General features: G+C 39.8%; 1 protein-coding gene across 3 annotated transcripts in view; it reads left to right on the forward strand.

The window, feature by feature from the left end:
- Positions 1 to 20,514, forward strand: part of fam171a1 (family with sequence similarity 171 member A1) — a 161,469-nt gene that overhangs the window by 127,564 nt on the left and 13,391 nt on the right. For all 3 annotated transcript variants that reach the window (XM_073054530.1, XM_073054529.1, XM_073054531.1), the window contains exon 5: positions 5,499 to 5,675. In XM_073054530.1, coding sequence (XP_072910631.1) covers positions 5,499 to 5,675 — 177 coding nt within the window. The remainder of the gene's footprint in view (positions 1 to 5,498; positions 5,676 to 20,514) is intronic.

A 20,514-nucleotide genomic window follows, 5' to 3' on the forward strand; every position in this document is an offset into this window, starting at 1 on the left:
CCCCCACTGACTCAGGCAGTGCATTCCACACACCAACCGCTCTCTGAGTAAAAAACCTTCATCTGATATCCCCCTTAAACTTCCCATCCCTTACCTTAAAACCATGTTCTCTTGTATTGAGCAGTGGTGCTCTGGGGAAGAGGCGCTGGCTGTCCTCTTTATCTATTCCTCTTAATATCGTGTACATCTCTGTCATGTCTCCTCTCATCCTCCTTCTCTCCAAAGAGTAAAGCCCTAGCTCCTTGATGTCGCCTCTTGTGGGTCAGTTCTGCTAGTGAGGCAGAAAGGTGGTAATAGAACAGTCTGAGATATTACTTAAAGGATTTGAGTCTGTGTCATGTTGTCTAATTGGCCTGGAGTGCGATCATTTTTGTTGCTGATGTATCCTGTTGTGAGTTCAGTCTTAGATGGTACATTTGGTTTAATTCTTGTCTTCATTGTAATGATTTGATGCAACTGAATGGTTTGCAGGCCATTTCAGAGGATGGTTTAGAGTCAAGCTAACCACAATGTGTTTGGGGAAAGGGCAGACTAGACACACTCCTTCCTTAAAGGATTATTGAAACAGATAGCTGGTGTGATAATGAGATCATATATGTTTATTTAATTCAGTAATTTAAATAACTGAATTTCAGATTTTTAGCTGCTGTGGCGAACCAATGAATCATTAATTCCATCCCCTTGGTTACTATTCCACTAGAATTACCTCTGTTCCTATTAATATTACTTAAGTTCTCTCTGTCATCAGGAAACCACTACCAAGCATGTTGTATTTTACTGTTTGATGCTGTGACTTTTTCCAGGATTCCTGTGATAACACAACTGCGAGTTTCCTCTCTCATGATTCTGAACTGTTGTGAAGTAGCTTAGTTTGATATTAGACCCTGCATCCATTCAGGTTAAACATCGGAATTTTGTCTCAAATTAACTTTTCTTCTGAAAAAGCTCAAAATAGATTATGCAGTTTTATCTTTCTTTACATTGGCAATATAACGAGTAACCTTACTGTAAAGAAACAAAGTGATGAGATTTCTATGTAGACTTTTAAGTGTTGAACAAAATCTGTTTTCTGTGTTCATAGTCTTGTGTGATATATTACTATATTTTTTAGTAAAATCATAAGTTAGGTTACAAGGATAGTTAGTGTAGTTATATCAAATCTCTTGTTATGGAGGAGTTACGGTCCGGGAGAGAGCACACATTCTCACCAGTTGCAGTCACGTTCTTTTGATTGCAGCCTAGTCTTGGATTACTTGGGTCACTGCTTCATTCTAACTACGGCAACCTGCAACCAGAAACAAGCGAACAAGTTCCAGGTCATTTCCATCAAAAGAAAACATTCCTCGTTGCTCTTTTTTGCTGCATTTTTTGGGAAAGATATGTGGGCCTGTGAATAAGTGTTTGCAGAGACTCTTCAGAAAGCAGTTCTGCATTATCATTGGTTAGTTGCCATCAGAAGTCTTATTTTTCTAATGTTATTTCAAGGGAGATCTTTTGAAAATAAACTTCAACTTTATTAGTGAGTAAATTTTACTGCAGAATTTGTCTTTTAATTGGAACTTCTTATGAAAATCTAGAATGGGTTCATTTGCCTATTGTGAAGTCAGTTATTTGTCTTTGTAAAAGAAGCTTCTTAACTACTAAGAGTGCAAAATACTATGGATGTTGGAAATCTGAATTAAAAATTAAAATGCTGAAATACTCGGGAGGTTGACAACACATGTGCAGAGCTAATATTCTGGACCCTTTTATTTCCAGATGAAGAATCATTGAATTTGTCCATTGCTGGATAGCCTGCAGGAGTTACTCTATACAGCCAGAAAAGTTTTGAACATTTTCCTCAAGTTGTCTGTGAGGATGAAAACAGTCCCACTTCATTTCATTCATGTCATACAGAAAGACAAATTGATGTTTCTCTGCTCAAAACTTCCAGAAATTATGGGACCAGCGTGTGACTACACAACAGATTTTGGTCATGCTCCAGCATGCTGGTCCATAGCTGCCTCTTGTGCTACGATGAGACCACACTGGCCCCTCACCTGTCTGTCACCTCCCCTTGGTGCTGTTCCTACACTTTCTCCTATGGTCCACTCTCCTCTCCTATCAGATTCCGTCATCTCCAGCCCTTTACCTTTCCCACCCACCTGGCTTCAACTATCATCTTCTAGCTATCCTCCTTCCTCTCCCCCACCTTTTTATTCTGGCATCTTCCCACTTCCCTTCCAGTCCTGAAGAAGGGTCTCGGCCCGAAACGTTAACTAATTGTTCATTTCTTTAGATGCTGCCTGAGTTCCTCCTGTACTTCTTGTGTGTTGCTTGGATTTCCAGCATCTTCGGAATATCTTGTGTTTAGATTTTGGTCAATTTCAGCTTCCAAAAATATTAATTCTTGTTACTATCTAATCCTGAATGGATGTCACTGGATAATTTTAGAAATATGTGGTCAACTAATTATTATTGTGTCTTCTCTGTCCAGTTTTGAATATTAAAAAAGAAACAATGAAGGAATTAGATATACATACACATTCACATAACTATATACAGTGGATTCTGGTTAATTGGGACCAATATGTCTTGACCCAATTAAGCCACTGTCTCAATTAGACAAAGTTTCATGGAAATAGTTAAAAAGGACAAGCTACTGTTTAACTGAGTAGCAAATTATGTATTTAAAAGAAATACTGAACAAATTAGAACACAACTAATACTGCTACAGTACTATAAAACTGTATTAGCCCCAAATAATTATTGATGGAGGAATTAATCCAGTGTACATTGCAGAGTTTGTTTGACTGTAAATAGACAAAATCTGCACAGACACTCAGTGCCTTCGTACAATGGTTTCAACAACTGGATCCTCCAAATCTTCAGTTTTCATTGTAACATTCAAGATGATTGTCAATGCCTTCAAATTCTTTGTAGTTTCTAACTTGTTGAAGAAATGAAATAATTTCATTTTCACTCCCAGCAGTTTCTGGCATCTCCAAGCATAAATGCTTAAAACCAGTGAGTTAAACGATTCAAAATTGTCTTAGCTCTTATTTCTTGCCAACTATCAGTGACAAAAGTCATTGTTTTTTGAACACAAACACATGCAACTGATGCTATTTAAAAACTGTTCACTCCAAGCGAGTGTAGTGTCTAATGGCCACACATGCATATGATTGATGCTAGTTAGAAACTGTTCCTGTCCCAGTTAAGTGGCATAATGTCCCAAATAAACAAAGGGAATCTCAGCTAATTTCTCTGTGTTTTTGTTCTGTAAGAGTTGTCACAAATAATCTGCTGCCCTGATGAATCGATGGCCCTGTTAACCCAATGCCACTGTATCTACATCTTAATCCAATAAAATTGTGTTTTTATTAAAGCTATATTACTTCATTGCTTGGTATCTTTTAAATTTCACTGTAACTATGTTGTAATAGAGTGAAATGTTAATTGATCCAGTTAAATGTTCACTTAAATACTAGATCCTGCTTTTATATCATCCCCTTACGGGGTAAGAGATTTTCATCAGTGTATATTAACATGTATGCCATATCTGAGTCATTCCATTGCCATTACTGAATTTCAATATTCATTTAAAGAATATTTCTCAAAACACAGACATATTCTGAAATTAATGACCTTTTTAAGATACGGATTTAGTCTCATCAGCACTTAAATGAAATCCAACAAAGACAGATCTATTCTAGTTTCCATCATATTATTCAATAGCTCTCTCTCCTCAGATCTAACCATATTTTTAATGAACCCAGTGAACTCCTAACAGCTTTACCATGAACATTTTAAAACTTGTACAATGGTTTGAAACATCCATGTCCACTTTTGTTTTTGATATAGTTTAAGTTTCCTGTGGGCTTTGAATTGTTCATTATGCTGTTGGAACCTCTAATGTTTACCTGTTCATTGATCTTGATCACTGTGTTCCTCTCTTCATAGATGCTCTTTGACTGCTGAGTTTTTCCAGCACTCTGTGTTTCAGTTTTTCCATAATCTGCAGTGTTTAGCTTTAAATGCATCCTGTGGTTAGATGGTCTTTCTGAAATTGTTCATGATTTTCTTTTACATCTATAGTTTTACATCTCGTGTTAAGGTAGTCTGCCTGATAACATTGAAGAGAAAATTGCACACAATTACTATATATTATTGTGGGATTTTGTTTTGCTCAGGACATAATGAGTGGCCACTTTAACTCATATTACGTGACACCATTTGTTAATATAATAATTAACATCACACTGAAAAAGCAAGGGCTTCTATTTCTTGCTTGTCATTTTATAGCCACATTATGTCTTAAAGCCAAAGAAGTTACTCTGTAAGCAACCCTTAATTATTGATGGAAATTGGGACAGATAATTGATTTATAGTGAAATCCCACAATCAATAATGATCAGCTAATCTATGTTATAAAGATGTTGGCTGAAGGATAAATATTTTCAGGAATTGTGTATTATTCAGATATTAACTTTCACTGTATATCTGAGATTTCAGAGTATCTGATCTGTAATAAAAAAAATCTACTAGTTGTCATCCAACTGGAACTTGTGATCCCAGCCATTCAAGCTTGAATGGCTATCGATTAAAATTACTTGAGTTATTATTATATCCTTAATTGGATAAAATTGAAGGCTGTCCTTTTAAAAAATAAGTTGTATTAAAATAATAATGTAATTTTCAGGACCAATAGACCATTAATTAAAAAAACATTTTTAATTTCATGCAATATGATATTTTGAATGCCTAAATTGTATTATTAAATTCATGAGTAAATTCTCTTCAAATTTTACTTATTATCTCTTGGTTGTACAGTACTATTTTCCTTCCATTCAGGAATTGTGCTACAGGTAGAAAGATCTGTAAGTTGCTTTTAGCAGTTTATTTCATTGTCAATAAATAACTATTCATCATTAATGGGGAGTTTGATTTTTTTGTTGTGAAACGCTAGTCACTTTGTAGATGCAGACATCATTAGATGAATTGGGAATGTTTATTCAAGTCCATTTTTGGATGGGAAGGGGTTCCACATTCCCAGTGCTGCACAAATAATTTGGAACCATGTACTTGATTTTGTGAGTCACTTACAAGCTGGTGCTGAATTCACCAATTACTAGAAATGTGTCTACCATTTGTGTAATTGTGCAGTCCTTGTGCTGTGAGTTCTGTGAAATTTACCTTCACCTAACCGTAGCTTATATTCAGTTAAAAGGGAAAACGGATAGATAGATAGATAGATAGATAGATAGATACTTTATTCATCCCCATGGGGAAATTCAACATTTTTTCCAATGTCCCATACACTTGTATGTTGTATGTATACTAGTGTATATTGTCTTGGTACTCAAGATATGGATGACTTCATAATCCATCAAGTGGTTTTCTTTGTCTATGCAGAAATAGTGAACGTCTGATAGCCATATTATCTCTTTCTTCCACAGACATGACAGGGTTAATCTTTTCATTACTCCAAAATGACCTTTTTCTTTTCTTTATGACAGGAAACAGCAGCAGTTTTGAGCTGAGCCCTGTCACAGGAGTGAGCGTTCATCTGTTGAATAGTGATGGAACTGAAATCCAAGTGATCGGGCCTATTTGTGTGACTATTCCTCTGCCAGCCAGTAGCCCTTTGAAGCATGGTGACACTATCCCAGCATGGAAGTTGGATATGAAAATTGGTAAGCAATACATAGATAATCAGTTCTATTAGGAAACCATCTAGTTTTATTGTCCTTTCTTTAAGCATGTATGGCCATCTTGTTGGGACATCAAGGTTCAAATTACTACTTTTGCATAGGTGGTATAATGCTTGAATACTTGAATGCTTAGGTCGTTGCAATTAAGCACATTTTATGGTAATTGTGAATACATGCTCTCTGCTCAAGACAAATAAGCACACATAGTCAGGAGATGCAATGGTGCAGATGCTGAAATCTGGAGCAAAAGTAGTCCAGTCCTGATGCAGAGTCTCAGCTTGAAGCAACAACCTTCCCTTTGCCTCCACAGATGCTGCTCGATCTTCTGAGTTTTTCCAGAATTTTTTGTCAGCATTTGTCAGTGGCCAGTTAACTACTTCATATCCAGTTTATTGCAAGGTTTCCTCTTCAGTGGAGAAAACATCAATTGCCAGCCACTTCTCGTCAATCACATTTTGGGATGTTTCAATAATATTACACGTAGTTACAAAGAGCTAAACATTGTCTATATTAATCTCACTTCCAAGGAAGGTCACAAGTGTGCATAATGAGAGGAAGGAGTTAAAGCAGAATTAAGTCTATCTTCCACAATATCTAGAAAGTGCTCCTCTGTCTGCTATTTGAGAAGTCTGATCCATCTTGCTCCTGCCTGTGGCCATAGTGAAAACCGTTCACTGCTGGTCTGATCAATCAGATTCAGTGTTACAGGACTGCTTTGATGACGTCAGCCGGGATGTGTTCTGAGTTGAGGACAACACCAAGTACACAGAAGTGGTCACAGACTTCATCAACATCGAGGATGTTGCTCCCAAATATTGTCTGGGTCTACCCAAACTGGAAACCTTGGTTTGATAGTTCTGTGTATACTTCACTCACCACTCCAGATAAAGCCTTCGTCTCTGGAGACCGACAGGAGCTCAAGAAATGTCACTACAATTTACGAAGAGCCATCAAGACCGCGAACGTCAATACAGGGATAAAATACAGACAGAGCTCTGTGCCAACGACACATGTGGCATATGGCAAGGTCTGCATACCATTTCAGACTTCAAGGGAAATGCAGCAGTGCAGCCAACATCACTGCTTCTCTCCCAGATGAGCTAGATCTTCTTTACATTCATCTCAAAGTCATTGACACTGAACCCCCGAGGAGAGCTGCTGACATGAACTGCACCTTGGTCATCTCTGAGGCTGAGGTATGTAGGTCATTCCAATGCGTCAACGACTGCAAGGCAGCAGAGCCCGATGGCATTCCAATGTGAGTACTCAAAAGTGCGCGTGGCACAGCTGGCTGGGGGTGTTTACAGACATTTTTACTCTCTCCCTCACCCAGTGTTGATTGTCCTACTGTTTCAAAACATAAACCATTGCTCTGTACCAAAGAAAACATGTCAGAATGATTGGCGTCCTGTCACACTCACTTCCATCATAAGCAAATGGTTTGAGAGGCTGGTCAAGGAAGACATCATGCTACCACCCACACCGACACAACCGAAGAACAGACGATGCCATAATCACACCCCTACACACCATCCTCACTCACAGTGGGTTAGAGGGATGTTTATGTTAGAATGTTGTTCTTGACTATAGTTCAGCATTCAACATCATAATTCATCCCAGGCTCGACAGGAAGCTTAGAGATCTTGGCCTGACCCCACCTTGTGCAGCTGGATCCTGGATCTCCTGTTGGATTGCCGGCAGGTGGTGAGGATGGGCACCCTCACCTCTGACCCTCTGACCCTCAACGCAGGAGCACCACAGAGCTGTGTCCTGAGCCCCCTCCTCTATTCCCTATACACCTATGACTGTGTTCCCACACACAGCTCCAACCTGCTGATCAAATTTGCAGATGACATGACATTGATAGACCTTATTTCCAAAAATGATGAGACAGCCTACAGAGGAGATGTCAATGCCCTGACACAGTGGTGCCACAAAAACAAACTCTCCCTCAACGTCAAAAAAACAAGAATTGATTGTGGGTTACAGGAGAAATGGAGACAGGCTAGCCCCTATTGACATCAATGGACTGTAGCTGAGAGGGTGTGTAGTTTCAAGTTCCTCGGTGTACATATTACCGAGGATCTCATGTGGTCTGTACGTACTGGCTGTGTGGTGATAAAAGCACAACAGTCCCTCTTTCACCTCAACAGCTGAAGAAGTTTGGCATGAGTCCCCAAATCCTTGGGACTTCCTTCAGGGGCATCATCGAGAGTATCCTGACTGTCTGTGTCACTGCCTGGTATGGGAACTGTACTACCCTCAATCGCAGGGCACTGCAGAGAGTGGTGTGGACAGCCCAGCATATCTGTGGATGTGAACTTGCCTCTATTCAGGACTTTTACAGCAGCAGGTTTGCAAAAAGGGCCCAGAGGATCATCAGAGATTCCAGGCACCCCAAGCACAAACTGTTTCAGCAGCTTCTGTCTGGCAAACAATACCGTAGCGTTAAGGTCAGGACCAACAGGCTCCAGGACAATTTCTTTCACCAGACCATCAGATTGATTAATACACATTGATCTGATTGCGTATCAGACTGTACATACATGTATACAAGAGAATTATGTATATAGTCTCAGTGTTTGGGCAACATCCTCCCACATTTCCCCTCTTTATTGCTTGTACATTGCGACGGAGACACAAGGTTTTTACTCCCTTGGATGTAAGAAATAAAGTAAATACAAATGCAAATGAAGATAAATTTAGTAAATTTACTTTGGAAGCGAACTGCAGTGACACATTGGGTAGAGGTGGTGCCTCACATTGCCGGTAAGACGCGTTCAATGCTGACCTCGAGTGCTGTCTGCACGGTGTATGCTCTTTCTCCTTGTGACTATATGGGTTTTCTCCCTGTGCTCTAGTTTCTTTCCACATCCCAGCAACGTGTAGGTTGGTAGGTTAATTGGCCACTGTGAATTAAGTGGGTGAGTAGTAGAATCTGAAAGGATTTGATGAGAATCAGCTGGATTAATGTAGGATTAGTGCAGATAGTGTGGGTTTGATGGACCGAAGGGTCTTGTTTCCTTGCTGCCCCTCTCTATGACTCCGATTCTGACTGAGCTCTCTGGTATTTCCAGAACTGATTTGTTTTTGTATAGCTGAGAACTGTCAAAGTCTAGCTCACGGATTTCTCTTTGATATTTGGTAACTCCAGTTATCCGGTTAAAATCTTACCCCCTTTCATATAAATTAGACCATCAGGTGTAAGTTTCAAGAGTAAAGTATATGCCAGACACAGTTAATCTGCTGGTAATTTTACAAAGCAACTTATGGGTTATATCTATGGTCATAAAGCAAAATGTGCAAAAGTATATTGTTGACCCTCATGTAATCGAATGCCCATTGGTAAAACTCTGCAAGTGGTCTATGTTTATTTTTAAATTATTTACTGTTGATGAGTAAGTGTGATTGCTTTTTATTATTCCTTTTAATTGTTGCTTTTTTAAATCATATATTTCTTCTGCTGTCTACTTTTGCTTCTAATTATAGCATCCCCTGTCAACTCTGCACTCTCCTTCCCCTACCCCCACTCTCTATACTTGTTCTTCCTTTGTCTTTCTCTTTTCCTGCTTGTTTTGTAACTGACTCCAGTGGTTGTAAACTGGATCGGCAGGCTTTTGATGTATAAGACTGACTGGACATGCTCTTTGCAGCACCACATAAACAGCAGCTGCTTACATTACTAATATATTGGAGCCTGGTAAGAGAAATGCACACAAAAAAGAAATCAGACAGCAGTAATAGCACCACAGTGAGTTTGGGTTCCTGACCTTCCATTTTAAACCGACAAAAAGAATGAGATTAAATGTGTGATCTTGAACTGTCATTTTACTGAAATGTGAAGGACAGGAAATGTGAATTGAAAGTGCATTTTCAAGGACGATACGCTGAAGTGTTTACTTGGAAATGTTGCAATAAAAAAGAATTGTTGATAAAATTTACACTTAAATTTCAACATTTCTCTCAGAATAAAAAAGTAATGATTGTCCAAGTATTTGTAACTGCTATTAAGGAAAGGATTGTACTAAATATGGAATTAGTGTAGTTCCTTTTATTTGGGCTCTTGTGAGGAGAATTAGATTGCAGGTTCTACACTTGCATACAAATTACAGAATACTTTGGCTATAATAGAGTATTTACTATCCTCAAAGTCAAGTTGTTACAACCATAAGCTGAAAGTCAGATTTTTTTGTATCTTTGATATTAAACTGTGCCTTTCAAGCTGGATTGTAATCTTTTTAGGGCTACAGTAGCTCCTAATACAAGTTAATATGTCTGTTGGTTTAAGATTTTTTAAAACTCATGGACTGTCAATAAAGGATTTTGCCTGTCATCAAAAAAGTTATTTATAACTTTATACCTTTTTACCAGTGGAATGTTGCCCATATTAACTCCAGAATATCCATAAAAACATGAAGCTAGATTATTTTTAAACTAATTTTGTTCAAAGTTCAAAGGTTCATTTATTATCAAAGTATATAACTCTGAAATCGTTCTTCTCCAGATAGCCACGAAACCAAGAAAGAAAAGACCGGCAGCACAATCATCAACCCCCAAATTCCTCCTCTCCGCACAAAAATTCAGGCATATTGATCCTCAAATCCCCCTACTGCGCACACAAAAAGAGAAAGCTCAGGCAAAATACACAGAATATAAACAAACCATAAGACTGAAGAAAAGCAAGCACGAGGAAATCTGCAGATGCTGGAAATTCAAGCAACACACACAAAATGCTGGTGGAATGCAGCAGGCCAGGCAGCATCTATAGGGAGAAGTGCTGTCGACGTTTCGGGCCGAGACCCTTCGTCAGGACTAACTGAAAGGAAAGATAGTAAGACATTTGAAAGTAGGAGGGGGAGTGGAAACTTCTCCGTGAGTTCCACCACCTCCAACGGGATCCCACTACCAAGCACATCTTTCCCTCCCCCCCCCCCCTTTCTGCTTTCCGCAGGGATCGCTCCCTACGCGACTCCCTTGTCCATTCATACCCCCCATCCCTCCCCACCAATCTCCCTCCTGGCTCTTACCCTTGCAAGCGGAACAAGTGCTACACCTGCCCTTACACTTCCTCCCTCGCCACCATTCAGGGCCCCAGACAGTCCTTCCAGGTGAGGCGACACTTCACCTGTGATTCGGCTGGTGCGGTATTCTGCGTCCAGTGCTCCCGGTGTGGCCTTTTATATATTGGTGTGACCCGATGCAGACTGGGAGACTGTTTCGCTGAACACCTACGCTCTGTCCGCCAGAGAAAGCAGGATCTCCCAGTGGCCACACATTTTAATTCCACGTCCCATTCCCATTCTGATATGTCTATCCATGGCCGCCTCTACTGCCAAGATGAAGCCATGCTCAGGTTGGAGAAACAACACCTTATATACCGGCTGGGTAGCCTCCAACCTGATGGCATGAACATTGACTTCTCTAACTTCCGTTAATGCCCCTCCTCCCCTTCTTACCCCATCCCTGACATATTTAGTTGTTTTTTTTTCTCTCTCTCTGCCCATCACTCTGCCTGTTCTCCATTTCCCTCTGGTGCTCCCCTCCCCCTTTCTTTCTCCTGAGGCCTCCCATCCCATGATCCTTTCCCTTCTCTAGCTCTGTATCCCTTTTGCCAATCACCTTTCTGGCTCTCAGCTTCACCCCACCTCCTCTGGTCTTCTATCGTTTTGCATTTTCCTCTCCCCCTTCTACTATCAAATGTCTTACTATCTTTCCTTTCAGTTAGTCCTGATGAAGGGTCTCGGGCTGAAATGTTGACAGCGCTTCTCCCTATAGATGATGCCTGGCCTGCTGCATTCCACCAGCATTTTGTGAGTGTAGACTGAAAAAAAATCTATTATGAAGCACAGTAGAAATCCAACATAATTGAGCAGGGTGTTTGCACGCGATGATATTTTATGATGCGTATGGTACTGCAAGAAATGCCAAAGATTTAGAAAAGTAAGAGGTTTCACTTTCTTTCACACATCTTAGGAATGTTGCCAAAATAGTAAAATTTTGGAGACGGGAGGCCATAAGAGGGATGTTACTATATCTGCCAAAACATTTCTCCAATATCGGCCAGTTTTAAATAGTAATCTTTACTAAACATGCATGGATTATTCTAAGTAACTTCACAACTGTTCAATTGTATCTTGCGCCTAAAGTTACAACAGCACTTACACTCATAGCTAGAGCACTGTAGTCTGGTGTTGTTTCTTTTGAGACTGAATTCAAGTTGACTCCACCAAACTTAGATAAGACTGAGGAAGCAAGTTCTATTGTATCAAGGCAGAGACTATGGTATTAAATCAGAAATATCTGTTTTATTAAGAAAATAGAAATATTTACGGGTACCTTCTTTTCTAAATAAGTGTTTTACATCTGTTTTACACAAGTTATTTCAGCAACAAAAAATATTCACTGCCTAACTAGCTATCCCTAATCTTTATTTTTATTTGTTGATGAACTCTTCTAATCTGAAAGACTTTTCATAAGAAGTAATTTTATGCCCTAAAAGAGAGCCTACTGCTTTTAAACTTCTTAGCTCCTCAAAGCCATCATGTCCTGGTAATCAGCAGTTGAGCTTGGAACCGATGCTACAGGAAAACTAATGTTAAATAAAAGACACTAAATTATTTTTGTCGTTCACTGAAGATGCCAGAAACCACAGGGCTTGGCTTTGTAAGATGGGAAATTTGTGAAAGTTGTAGCAGGAAACTTGGGCAGGGGAATGGTAAAGAATTAGCTATTTTTCTATGGGGCTCAATAAAAAGGCAGAATGTCCTTTCACCACATAATACCAGAGGTAAAATGTCATGGGTGTGTCCAGCAAAGAGCTACCCTTGAACCACGAAAAACTGTTCAAGTTCCCTTGTCGTGTGAAAAATCTGAGACAGTAATTTATTTTCTCTTTCAACTGATACTAGGCCTGTACATATGAGTACAGTTTTAATAGCTCAGGTCTCCAAACCCTGGTCATACCCCACTTGGAATACTGTGCTTGGTTCTGGTCACCTCACTTGCGGGAAGGATGTGGAAGCCATAGAAAGGGTGCAGAGGAGATTTACAAGGATTGGCAAGCATGCCTTATGAGAATAGGTTGAGTGAACTCGGCCTTTTCTCCTTGGAGCGACGAAGGATGAAAGGTGACCTGATAGAGGTGTGTAAGATAATGAGAAGCATTGATCACATGGATAGTCAGAGGCTTTTTTCCAGGGCTGAAGTGGCTAGCACGAGAGGACACAGTTTTAAGGTGCTTGGAAGAAGGCACAGAGTAGATGGCAGGGGTGAGTTTTTTTATGCAGAGTGGTGATTGCGTGGAATGGGTTGCTGGCGATGGTGGTGGAGGCAGATATAATAGGGTCTTTTAAGAGTCTTCTGGATAGGTACATGGAGCGTAGAAAAGTAGAGGGCTATGGGTAACCAGAGATAATTTCTAAAGTAAGAACGTGCTCAGCACAGCATTGTGGGCCAAAGGGCCTGTATTGTGCTAACACGAGGAAATCTGCAGATGCTGGAAATTCAAACAACACACACAAAATGCTGGTGGAACACAGCAGGCCAGGCAGCATCTATAAGGAGATACACTGTCAACGTTTCTGACTGTCCTGACGAAGGGTCTCAGCCCGAAACGTTGACAGTGCTTCTCCTTATAGATGCTGTATTGTGCTGTAGGTTTTCAATGTTTCTAATTTATATCGAGCAAATAAAGTCTTGTATTTTTTTAATCTTTGATTTTTTTTCTCTGCCAAAGCTATTGTACACTAGTCAAAAATCGCCCAAGAGTAGTGTTTATGCTTGCTTCTGTTCCTCCATCATCACCAACCACATCAAACCTTCAGTGTTTTTTTATGTTGGAATTCTTAAAGACTATTTTTAATGTACTTAGAAATGTTTTGACTCCAAGTTTCCTTTTAATATTTTTATACCCAAAAAAATGATCTTGTTCACTGTCAGCACTTTTTCCTCCCCACGGTCTTCACTCTGGATATTTCCCGTGACCACTGTCACCATTTGTGGATCAGCTCGTGGTGACCTATAGGAATGGATATCACAGCTTTCCCATAAAGTCGAGAGGGTCATGAGGGCTGAATGAGCTTAGATCTGAGCACCTGCCCCCGGAGTCCTGATTAGCTTTTGAGAGCTTGCCACTGGCAAAAGGCTGTCATAACTTTCAAACGGAATTAAATAAATGTTAAAGGAAATTAAATTATTAAAAGCAACTTTATGCAAAGTAGATCAAATAAAACTACTATTTGTATGCACTTGCCACTGTACTCAAGACTGGCAGTCCTATTCAATCAAATGGGGTAGGGGTATGAACATCATTCACGGCTGGCATTCGGGAAGTGAAGTGTATCATAGCCCTTTAGCTGAAGATCTTATTTCATCACCAGACTCCTGCAAATCCAGTGGCAAAAGTAATAGTCAGATCCACATGCTACTGGCTTCCAGATTTCTAATTTGTGTTTCAGTCCGCATATGCAGATATCCTACAGGGCAGATGCTACCAGTGATCCTCTGCTTGCCAGAGTTCAATAGGTTTTGACCCATATAAGAGAAGTTTGGTCTGCTCATATTTCAGGTATTGCCTCATTTTGCCTAAATCTACTAATTGAACAAATTCAAATAATTTATGGCATTATTCCTGTGGTTGGATATTTTTGATAATGAACTGGAATGTGAAATGTTAAGGTTTTATGTTGGTTTGTTGAGAATTGGATTATGTGTCTTCTGTCTGTTAGACTGACATTTTTCCTGCAGGGACCTGACAAAGCATTAACTGAATGAAACTTGCTAATTTCCTTAAATGGTTCCGTTTATTATCAGAAAATGTATATAATATCCAACCTGAAATACATCCATGAAAAAACAGAACTCCAAAAGAACGAATGACAAAAAGCATTAGAATCCCAAAGCCCCCTCCCCCTGTGCAAGCAGCAAGCACCAATGCATCAATCTCTCCCTTCGCCCGCCCGTTTCAGCAAAAAGAGTCAGCACCAGCACCTACCCAGCAGCAGCAAAGCACCCAAAGAGAGACCGTGATCTGCAGTCAATGAAAACCTGACAGTTCAACATGCTACAGGCTCTCTCTCTCTCTCACCAACAAGGGAAAGAGAGCTATCACCCATTTCACAACAAAAGAGGAGTTTGTTTTACATTTTCATTGTGTTCAAGATGACTGGTCTCTGTTTTAAAGACTAAGAACACATTTCTTGCATACTTTTGTTTCAAATATAATCTTTATTTACAATTTGAAAATATGTGCAGAAGAATAAACATAGTCAAAGGTTTTTTTTACATTCAGCGTTGCTGGCTCTATACATAGAAATGTTAGTACATTTTCTTTTTGTACGTAGTACTATTGTCAATCACTTAGCCAGCTCCCTGGTATCATAGACCTTTCCACTGTTTGAGGAGATGCCCTCAGTGTCCATTAGCAGAAGTTCCCTAGGCTGGTCCCTTCCCACAGAGCCTATGTGTTGGCTGCACCAAGCTTCAATGCATTCCATCTGCAGTATGGTAAGCGCCAGTGAGCAGCATTCCCTTTTGGATACAAAAGATTCTGCAGGTGCTGGAAATCCAGAGCAACACACATAAAATGTTGGAGGAACTCAGCCGGTCAGGCACCATACCAGGAAATGGATAAACAGTTGATGTTTCGTGCCAGGACCCTTCATCAGGACTGGAAGGAGAGGGAGAAAACGCCAGAAAAAAATGGAAAGGGGGAGGGAATGGAGGTCTTGCTTGAAGATGATGGGTGAAGTCAGATTGGGGGGGGGGGAGGTAAAGGGCTGGAGGAGAGGGCACTTGATAGGAGAGGAGAGTGGACAATGGGAGAAAGGGAAGAAGGAGGGCAACAGGGGGAGGTAGGAGGTGAGGGAAAGAGGTAAGAGGCCAGAATGGGGAATTGAAGGAGAGGGAACCATCTATTCCACCCTCCCCCATGTGATTCATTTATGGACTTCACACTGTACTGATAGACTAACAATTTTCATGCAGACCAAAGACTGTCTTTCACTAAACTGATGATCTTCCAGCAGCACAAGATGTTCATCTGTGTGTGTATGTTACTAGGAATGGCCCATAAATCATAATTAAGCCTTAATGAAAGGGACTTTGCATCTAAAATATAATTGAGTTTAATTGGGATTTACTCAGGGCTTCCTTTTCAGCGAAGTGCTTTTAACTGGTGGTGGATGTGGTTTGCTTCTAATTTAGATTGAAATGCCTTCCTTGCTTTATATGCACCTGGCATGGGAATTCCGTCTATTCAATTGTGTACTGTTGTACCTGATACTGCCTGTATATAACAAGTGTTGTTACAATGGATTTACTTACATGGCTAACAGATTTTTAAACGTACATACAAATTATCAAAAATAATATAAGGGAATATTTCTAATATTTTAATGTAAAGTTATGAAATTGCTACAAGCCAGTAATTTTTCAGGAAGAATTCAGTGAATGCAGATGCATATTAGCATATCTGAGGAACTGATATGTGAGTCCAAATCATTAGAATTAGGGTTATCCATTTCTGCCAAAAATAACATAAGTACATGACAATAAATAGATTTTGTTGCATAGTGTAAACCAAATTACTACTACAAGCAATGATTAGGAGGTTTTGTTTTATAATTTAGGATAACATAACCTACAAAAAGAACAGTAACTGTCAGGATTGATATTTCCTGCTGCTTGGGGGTTGGGGGGGAGGGGTGTGTGTGTGTTCGTGTTCACACGCTAGACAGACCAACAGTCACTGTGTCGAGCAGTGTTGGTATTTGGTGAAATTGGTGCTGATGCAGTAAATTTCCTGCCTGTTAATAATATTCTGAAGAACTTTAGCTTTCTGAGAATCTAAGTTTCAGCAGCTTCAATTACAAAATTCACCAAACCAGAAGATGACAAATTATGTATTATGTTCTGTCTTACAATTGCCTAAAATTGAAAGTTAGGATAACATGAATTTGAGAAAAATGAAACTTTTCTTAGCTCATTATCCTCATCTTGTGAGCAATGTGGCTTATGGTTCTTTGTAGAAATTTATGATGGGGAGTAAATATATATACCGTATATAAAATACTGTTCGTGCGTACTCTAAATCAACACACACAAGATGCTGGAGGAACTCAGCAGGTCAGGCAGCTTCTATGGAAAAGAGTGAACAGTCGCTGTTTCTGGCCAAGACCTTTCATCAGGGAAGTCCTGATGAAGGGTCTCAGCCCAAAACGTGCCGATGAAGGGTCTGGCTTGAAACACCGACTGTTTACTCTTTTGTGTAGATGATGCCTGACCTGCTGAGTTCCTCCAACATTTTGTGTGTGTTGCTTTGGATTTTCAGCATCTGCAGATTTTCTCTTGTTTGTAGCAATGTATATGTATGTTAGGTTTGTTTGTTTTCTTGACTTTAATTTGAAGACCATAACTACAACTGTATAGGGATCAATGCTGCCACATTTGGAAAACTGCGTGCATTGAAGGAAAGAAAATGTTTCCTTTGAGAAGCTTGCAAGATAGATTCAGTGAGCAAGTATCCACTGGCATAAGAGTCTACAACTAGGAATACTACAATCAGATCTGAGGTTTAATTGCTTAATGATTATAGCTTCAAAATAAGGCAGCACCAATTTAGGACAGACATGAGGAAGAATATTTTGAAATTCTCTACAGCAGAGATTTCAAAGGATAAACAGACCATAAGACATCGGAGCAGAATTAAGCCATTCAGCCATCAAGACTGCTCCACCATGGCTGAACCCGGATCCCACTCAATCCCATACACCTGCCTTCTTGCCATATCCATTGATGCCCTGACCAGTCAGGAAAATATCAACTTCTGCCTTAAATATACACAAGGACTTGGCCTCCACTGCAGACTGCAGCAGAGCATTTCACAGATTTACTACTCTCGGAATAAAAAATTCCTCCTTACTGCTGTTCAAAAGGGTTGCTCCTCAGTTCTGAGGGTGTATCCTCTTGTTCTGAATACCCCCACCATAGGCAACATCCTCTCCACATCCACCCTATCTAAACCTTTCAACGTTCGGTAAGTTCCTCCTCATATGTTAACTCTTTATCCTCTGAATCATCCTCGTGAACCTCTTCTGGACTCTCTCCAATGACAACACATCCTTTCTGAGATATGGGACCCAAAACTGTTGACAATACTCTAAGCATTACCTCCTTGCTTTTATATTCCATTTCCCTTGAAATAAATACCAACATTGCATTTGCCTTCTTTACCACAGATTCAACCTGTAAATTAATCTACTGGGAGTCTTGTACTAGGACTCCTAAAACCCCCTGCACCTCAGCCATGTTTGAACTACAAGGGATTCAAGGAGTATGGAGAGAATAAGAAAGTGGTATCGAGGCTGAAATTCAATCAGAGGAGACTGAATGATGAAGGCAGTTAAAGATCCATTTGACTTATTGATGCTCCTGTTCTGTATGTTGATGTAATGACTTATCTGCCCAGCTTTTAAAGTGCTTGAAATTGGTCTATTTTGTGGGCATTGTCATGCAGTAGAATTTGTTGCAGACAATGTCATATGTTGCTCTGTGAGCCTAGAAGGCTCCACATGAACTATTGATATACAAGGTCCAGTTGATCTTTGGAGTACATGGAAATTTTCACCCTGCAGTAGACTTCTAGGCTTTTCTCTGACATGTAATATAAATTCCTTTGTTTCATGCCTGTATAGTAAAAGTCCCCATAAATAAATTTTGCATTTTGCTAGCTTTTTTCTTTGGAAACCTTTCATGATTAGATGTGGACCTTTGGAATCTTCTGGCCAGTGCCATGTTAAAGCACTTTACAAATGTCTAGTTTTGTACTAGATTTTGCCAACAGATTTTTAAGATTGGGGTTCAAAGTTATTTGAACATTTATTCCATAGTAATCACCATCTCTATATTCATCATCATGTTTATTATGCACCAGTTTGTTCTCTTTCATGAGCTGCTCTCTTGCCAACATATGGTTAAATGTACTCTCTAAATAAACTTGTGGCTATTTAAAACCAAGTTTTTATGTCTGCAAACATTTGCCTGATCTGTATCCAAATGAAACAGTGATTTATGTGACTCATGGGATCAGTAATTTCGGTTGAGCAAAAAAGCCCTCTGTGATCAGAATCTGAGAGATTAATTGATATGCACACTTTAATTGATGACATTGTTTGAGGTAGGAGTATGTACTTCAAGGTATAGCAACATTCATTACAGACAATTCTTCCAGTTACATCACCATTGGCTTAAAATAGGTATGGCCAAAAGGGCTTGCAATTTTATTTAGAACATAATTTTCTGAAATAAATTGTATTAGATAACTCTCTAGAAAAAAATTGTTAGATAGTGTCTTTTTCTGTGCATTATTCTGCAAATTAGTAACAACACAGTGGAAGTGGAAATTTTTTTTAACTTCTAAAGAGATGGATGAAAACTCTACATTGAAACTCGCAAAAGCAAATTAGTTAAGTACTTGAAAGCAACAAGGCGGTTGTAGATGAGGGTGATGGGAATGCTATGTTAATGAACTTACACAGGGGCAATCTGGATAGTTCTATCAATGTGTTATCTCAGCGTCAGGATAGATGACGTTACTGAGAGGGTGCAGAGCATTCTGCAGGGTGGAGAGAGCAATCCAACGGTGTGATGACTGTCAGTATCAGTGACATTGGGATGTGGTTCTGCAGATAAACTTTAACAAGTTAAGAAAGAGATTAAGAAGCATGACCCAAAGATGATCATTTTCAGGTTGTTTCTTTGATCCATATTTACACTAAGGGTGTGTTGAGATATGAAGCTAACTGACACTGATAAAACCCAAACTGGGCATTAGTTGTCAGTGAGTGCTGTTCCTTTGTGTAACTCAAAAGCATAAAACTAACTGAAAGAAAAACACAAGAGCCAGGAGTAACTGTATTTCATATTTCTATGGCTTCCAACATGGTGATTGTAGGAGTTGACTTTTGAACTTCAGGAAGTAGTTTTGGACGTGCCAGCTTCCCCAACAGAGCACATCAAGCTGCACTGCTGATCTATGCCAAGCTACGGATCTATCCTAGGCTAGCAGACAAAGCCTCGAGCCAACACTTTCATTTTGACCTAGCCTAGATGACCAGCATTTAGCTCCTCCAACACTTTAGCTCTCAGTTTGGATGGTAAAACAACTCACAATCCCCACATAAGGCAGCCTTCATCAAGGGCAAGCTCATCCCGGTGCTGGTAAAAATGGGGGAACTGGTATTTCTGCTGCATTTGGAGTGGCCACGCAAACCTGGGGCAGTATGGGGCCTTTTTTGGTTTTCCTTTGGATCATCTCAATAACTTCAGTTCTAAATTTTCCTGTATCACTTTCACGATATCAGCAGAGCTCATTTCAGCTGGTTTTGATGGAGTGGTCAAACTTCCATGCAAACTATATGCTCTTCCGACTGTTATATTCAGCAAAACTGGCACTATCTTCTCATTCTATCTTACACTGAAAATTTTCTGGCAAGATGGCAATGCAGCTGTTTGCAGTGACTTCTATGGGGTCAACAAAGGTGCTACCGTTATATTTAAACGCATATCTAATGATCGCAAGATCCTGCTCTGAGTTAAATAACTCAAAGTACTGTAGGTCTACACCATCAGCAAGTCGCTCACTGGCGGAGATAATGAAGGAGCTGTGCAATGTGCTGCTGCCTGAGTCGATGGAGGCTCATAGTCAAAAGGCGCGTGGCTATTACGGTCGCTCTTCCTGTGATCACAAGACTCCTTTGGACTTTATTAATCTGGTATGCCGCAAGTACGATTTGCTGATTTGTTAGACATGAATGGAGCGGAT

Source organism: Hemitrygon akajei, chromosome 8 (assembly GCF_048418815.1).
Source record: "Hemitrygon akajei chromosome 8, sHemAka1.3, whole genome shotgun sequence".
In the NCBI taxonomy this organism is placed as follows: domain Eukaryota; kingdom Metazoa; phylum Chordata; class Chondrichthyes; order Myliobatiformes; family Dasyatidae; genus Hemitrygon; species Hemitrygon akajei.